At 26.4% G+C, this 6,574-nt stretch overlaps 1 protein-coding gene across 1 annotated transcript; it reads right to left on the bottom strand.

Annotated features, from left to right (window-relative positions):
• Nucleotides 1-1,121: 1,121 nt before the first annotated feature.
• Nucleotides 1,122-6,567, bottom strand: LOC106689834 (zinc finger matrin-type protein 5). Its single transcript, XM_014435021.3, has 3 exons — nucleotides 6,346-6,567; nucleotides 4,487-4,624; nucleotides 1,122-1,443 (listed from the first exon to the last, which is right to left on the bottom strand). Exons 1-3 carry the CDS (start codon nucleotides 6,470-6,472, stop codon nucleotides 1,235-1,237), a joined length of 474 nt encoding a protein of 157 aa, XP_014290507.1. The 5' UTR covers nucleotides 6,473-6,567; the 3' UTR covers nucleotides 1,122-1,234.
• Between the last annotated feature and the right edge of the window lie 7 nt (nucleotides 6,568-6,574).

The following is a 6,574-nucleotide window of genomic DNA, read 5'->3' as shown; positions in this document are numbered from 1 at the left end:
TTGAAAATATTTGAATGTTTAATTTTAGTACTCTTATGACATACCATTCAAACTATGTAAACTTTACTGTCATATGTTGATATCTTGAATTGGAAAAGAATACTATTCTGGTACACTGTATGAGGATTTCATTTTACTCGTATTTTAGGTGGGTAAGCTGAAAAATATATATTATTTATTTTACCTTATTTAATAACTCAACACAATTCGTATTTATATTTCTTGAACCCGTTTTGTAGTTAATAGTGTTCCAAAATCTTTTGTTATTGCTATTGCTTGACATGATCAGGTGGTTTCAAAAATGAAAATGGAAATGTAAAAATGACTAAAGTTAAAATATGGAATAAATACTTTTTTTGAATTCTATGCAGAATATATTTCTATAAACAATGGTGAAAACTTGTTTAATAAATATTTTGAAAATGCTAATGAGCTGAAACATCGCTAAAAAATGTACTATACTAAAACAAAAAAAAATTAAAGAGTTTTTATTAATACAAGAAATGTGGATTTAAAAAATATTTCTTAATACTTATAATTCTTTTGGGATTAATATTTCTTTATTTATTTTGCAGCTATGAATTAATCTATATACCATTTTATAATGAATTAAACATGATAAGTTTGAAGCAAGTTCATGTCAAAATATAAGACAGAACGTATTCCACTCTAATGGGTGGAATATTGCTATTGGTGTGCTGTTTACTAAGTTGGAATTCGTGAAAAACATTCCAAAAACCATAAATAAGGAAATTTTCCTGAACTCAATAAAAATATCTGTTCCTTCTTTTTATGGTTCTCCTTTGATTGAACCCTATTAGGCATGCAATAAACAGACAAGCATCAACAAATATATCATCTATATTGAACATATGTAGTTCAATAAGTGGCCTACATTTTTTTTCCTTCATGATTTGCCAATGAGTGGTTGAGAGAAATAAATACATCAGGTCAGAGGAGAGGTGGCAGGCCAAAAGAGAAGCGTGTTACCTGAATTTCATACAGCTATTTATTTTATATGAACTTGAGCATATTGTAATAAAATTAGCATTACATACTAATATGTATTTAATATATAAATAGGAAATGATTATCATTATTTAGGGTGTAAATCAACATAGCAGGTTTCAAAATTTTTTTTAATTAATTAAAACATATTAAGCTTTTTTTATTTACAATAATCTATTATAAAAATAAATAACACTTTATAAATATACAACAAATAATATAAATATTAACCCCATGTCTCAAATTGTGTATTACGCATCTGTTCCAAAGTAGGTGGAAGTAATGAAGGAGGTAGTAGACCAGAAGTTTGAAGTGGATGGTGCAATTCAAATTTGAAATTCTTCCATTTTCCTAAATTATCTTGTCTCTTTTTAAGCCAGTCTTCTATACTTGGCAGATTTAAACTGTCAGCCTTTTCTTTTTCCTTTTTTGCAACTTAAAAATAAAAATTAAAACAAAATTAATTGAACTGATCTCGACATTCAGAAATTATCTTAAACATACTTTTTTAATTATCATCTTAAAAAATAAAAAATTAAAATTTACACTCCTAGATCATGATTTTAATAACATAAATTGTTAACATAATAAAGTAGTCCCTCTAACAATCCATCAATGAACTAGGAGACAAGTGATAGTATAAGTTTCTGTCCCTCTTAAATAATAAGTAAAATATGGTTGAGGAGAAGTGTAGTTAGCATTGAACAAAAATTGAAACCAAGAACTATTTTAACAATAAACAACTAACACATAAATACAATCTTATAAGACAGTTATCAAGAGTTTTTTTTACAGTTGAAATTACCATATATAACATAGATTTTTATTACTCGGCTCTTATGAAAACTCAAACATCAACAACTACCAGTAAAAAATCTCTGTCTCTCTCTCTCCCCTTCTCTAAAATAAAACAGGTTTTTCTTTTTCACTGATACTCTAAAATGTACTAAAAACCTAACATTTGGTTTATTTACAGCAATGCTTAGAGTCATGGATGGCAACAACATCTTATAACTTGTTAATAGCAACATTTTTACTCAATTTGAAACAGATACTACCATTAAGTTTTGGGAAAAATGGGCTTGACTTGAATTTAACACTGACAAGATGAAACTCATAATCTTAGCTTTAAAAATAAAAACTCTGTAACCATTTTACTATACAACTACTAGACTGAAATAGTCTAGATAGATATAAATAATCTAGATAGATATAAGAAATAGTCTAGATATAGATATGTCAAACAATGACATATCTAGGCAGAATATTTAACATAAAACTAAGTTGGGAAGTACATAATTAAAAGTGTCAAAGTACTTGGAAAGTACATAAAAATACAGACAGAATTGCTATGAAAACAATGACTGAATATTGCCATAAGAAACACATGGTCATTGAAGACAGAAGTACTGGGAATTATTTATAATGTGATCAATATTTTACAAAACTCCTCTGTGTCATACCAATTTGGGAATCAAGAGCAACTAAACCAATTAACCTGAAAATTAAATGAAGAATTGAGAAATTGATGGCGATTAGGATTAGTAGACATAGTATAATTAGGTAGAGAACTAAGATGCAGCAAGAGTTACTGAATACATACATTTTAAGAAACACAAAACATCAAACACTGTTTAAGCCAAGATTTAGAAGCTTGATTGATTCAGTAAAAACATACAATCACACTATTCACTGATAGCACAATTTAATAGAAATAATGAAGAGGAATATAAAAATAAACAGACATGGGTCTAATAATACAGTGGCATTGCACATTGCTAAAGCAGTTCTTCATGATCCTCCATTACCTTTAATTTACAACAGAATAACTTTATTATTTGTTGAGAAAAGAATCAAAGTAGATTCACTCACTGAGATTGGCAAAAATCTACTAGACAACCCTTGCACAATTACATCTAAATGTCACATTACAAAAGGTGATAAAATCATAAAAAGGACACATAACAAACTAACATAATATTGTAATATTCAATAATTAATTTAAAATAAATAAAAGGAAAATTGATATTTTTTACTTAATCCTCATATCTCTTGTTTTTGAGTTTTTACTTATCATTTCCTTTATAAATAATTTTCTTTAATAACTTAATCTTAACTTATATTTTTTCTTAAATTCACTGTAACTACAATTATGATAGGAAGTTAAATAAAGTTTTTAAAATATTTGAATCTGCTCAACAACAAACAATTTAATGGATATTTTGAATTAACACACACACCGCCATCTTGGCTTTGTACAATATCTTTTATGACTGCATATTTTACTGATGAAAATTGCTTGAAAAAAGCTTGCTTCTAGGTTTAATAATACAAATAAACAATACTGAAATGATACATAACATAAAACTTAATAAAAATCATTTATATATAAAAAAAAACGATTTACTCATAAAAGAGGATATTACAATATATATTATATAACCGATTATGTAACATACCATAAAATAATACATATTAAAAAAAAAAAAAAAAATGCACAAACTAATCATTTTTTTAAAACATTTGCACCGCAAAAATTATAGACAGTGACAGGATCCACAAACCTCCCAAAACGTTATAATCCATTGTAACTTACCCGAAAATAATACAGTAAATTTAACTTAAACTATAATAATGCAGAGGGAAACTGAAAAAGTTTAATTCTCTAAAAACAGAAATGTAATGCTGAAATTCACAACCTCAGTCAACCCACAACAATAACCGGCTGAGGAAGACTAAAGAACTAAAAAATAAAAAATATTCTGAAGAACGTAATAAACGACAATAATATATTCAAAATTGGATTTCCACCATCTTTTTCTTAGAGAGATTAAGATATCTACATTTCATTTTGTGCATAATTCACTTAATAGTTCATCCATTTAATTCTTTTTACCTTCCTTTTTGTTTTTATGATTTCCTAACATTTATTAATTAGTTAATTTCATACTAAAAGGTATTAATATATTTAATACAGATAGTAGGCTTGCTTACAGAATTGAAAAAATAAACAACCAGCTAAGGGGCCAGTATAGAATAATAAAAATAAATAAAAAACAACATGGTAAACATCAAAATAACTTATAATTAAATTATAAATTTGTTGATTCATTCAATATATTCATTTCAAGCAATTATATCATTTTATGAATAGATTTAGATGTTCATGGTAAAAAAAGAAAAGTACTAAAGTGAAGTATGTTTTAAAACTATCATCTAACAGGTGCCCACCTGCACATATGTGGTATAAGGTTTGGAATAAACTATTTCACAAAGCCTACATTGTTTATTTATAGTTTTAACGCATGTTGCAACAAACCTATAATAACAACTATTTTTCAGCATCTAATATTTAGTTAGATACAGTTAATGTTTAAAAATTTGAATGCTTAGCTAAAATTATAAAACAAAATATTCCCATTCTTATCTTATGATTTACAACATTAACAATAGCATATAAATTTGGCCAAAAGCATACCTTCAGCAGCAAACATCTGCAATTCTACTTTAGAATAATGTGTAAAATTACATATTTCTTCATAAGGGCAATAGCCTGTATTTCTAAATCGCCTACATTCTTCCTTCTTACTTTCTTCTTCTATTAATGTTTTTAAATCTGAAAGCAAGATAAAATAAAGTTATAATTTTCAAAACTAACTGTTACCGTTTACTTTAACTCTTATAAATGTAGCAAAATGATTTCATTATAATTATGACTTTCAAATTTTATTTATAATAATAATGTATCATCATAACATTATGATATAATTTAATATATCATTATACAAACAATGTCATTAAATAATACAATATTTAACAGCCCTTCAGTCTTACAAGCCTAATGATATAAAGAAACTGAACTTAAAGAGAAAAATATAATCATACAATTATAATGAATACTAAAACTATTCTTAAAAAAATAAAATAATAATACTGATTTACTCAAATTTTATCCATCTTTGCCTAAGCATATTATATCATTTTATGATTATGATTATGATCATGCCTAAGCATATATGCCCCATATATAATGGGGAAGAAGTATCATGATAGCAAAAAATTTTGAATTAAAGTTTTCAAAGGAAATACACGGTTTAAGGTCCCCTGAGCTCAGTCAACAGCCTTACAAATGATCTGGGTGCTTGTCAATTTCCTAGTAAACAAATACAATGGTGTACAAAATTGAAATTACATATTTAAGATAAGGTACATGCCTAGGATATAACAGTATCTCCGTAGCAAAAAACAGACTAACTGGAACTTTCATTGTATACAATCAATTTTAGACTTTTTCAAAATTTTATTGAAAACAGCTCAATTTTGACTAAACAAATAACATCAATGTACAATTAAATTACCTTTAACATCAGCCTGGTCTTGTTCTGATTGAAATAGTCTGACAAGTCTTAAATACTAAATTTTCTAAATATCTTCCTCTTAAGTTCCTTAAATTTTGTTTATTTGAAAACTAACCATCTCTCATTTATAGCAGTTATACAAAATGTATAAATTTAAGCAATGAAAGATTTCAAAACTTAACTGAATGATAAATATTTTGAAACTTGATATTTTGAAAAAGCTAGGAATAAAAGTCTAAAAGATATAAGAGAAGTAATATGGATGTATATTACGTCATTCAAAAAAACTAAAGATTTTATAAAAATTAATATCTAAAATGGTAGAATGTATTAGAGAGTACCAAACTACCAAAAATAAATTTAATTTATGAAAAAATATTTTCTTGTTTCCATGATGACTTTTAAGTTACCCTTTTTGTCCATTACAGAATTATTTTCAAGCAAACTGTCACTTTGATTTCCTGAATCTTTAATTCTGTGGTCAGACTTGCAAAATACCATAGCTAAACCTTCCTTGTTAACTTATACAAAATGTCCGTGAGCTTTAAAATGTTTCCAATAAATTCATTATTTCTATTTCCTTAGCTCATGTAACAGAAAAAAAGATATATGTGGTAGTTGATTCGAAAATGACTCTACAGTGACTATATGAATACAACAAGACAGTATTTGTTTTCATATAAATACTTGTACTGAGTTATAGAAAAAAAAATCTTGAGCAATTGGTATGAAATAATTTTTAATAGCCTTAGAGGACTAGAAATCAATTCCAACTCAAAGTAGTGTGTAAATGTAAGTGCATACAGCACCAGATTAATGTATCCATATAGAATAGAAATGAGATAGTTAATGATTTTCACAATGCAAGATTCTAATCATAAAATTAATGTATTTTAGTAGATTCCTAATCTATTATGGAAAAAATTTATATAGTTCTGCGTTAACAAAGGTTAATTGTATGATAAAAGTATAAACTTACCTCTACAGTTTAGGTAATGTAATTTTCTATTTCTCTCATGATTAACGCTCTTTAAATGTTTTCTTCTACTTTCAACATCATCAATAAACGACCGGTCACAATAATCACAATAATATCTTTTCCCCATTGCAAATAAGAGATTAATTAAATATATTTTACGGTTTCAAAATACAAAACAACTCCTTATGGATCACAGGTTATAATACCTCTAAAGCAGGTTATAAGCAAA

The sequence above is a fragment of the Halyomorpha halys genome, unplaced genomic scaffold (assembly GCF_000696795.3).
Source record: "Halyomorpha halys isolate HHAL.00 unplaced genomic scaffold, Hhal_1.1 Scaffold1488.1, whole genome shotgun sequence".
NCBI lineage: Eukaryota > Metazoa > Arthropoda > Insecta > Hemiptera > Pentatomidae > Halyomorpha > Halyomorpha halys.
Note: the sequence above shows the minus strand (reverse complement) of the source record. Positions and strands in the feature narration are given on the sequence as shown.

Bases quoted from the DNA above. Each gene is read 5' to 3' on its own strand.
- LOC106689834 (XM_014435021.3), bottom strand. From the start codon at position 6,472: ATGGGGAAAAGATATTATTGTGATTATTGTGACCGGTCGTTTATTGAT. The intron at 4,625-6,345 runs GTAAGTTTATAC...TCTTGCTTTCAG, and splicing joins ACATTACCTAAACTGTAGAG to ATTTAAAAACATTAATAGAA. The intron at 1,444-4,486 runs GTATGCTTTTGG...TTTATTTTTAAG, and splicing joins GCAGATGTTTGCTGCTGAAG to TTGCAAAAAAGGAAAAAGAA.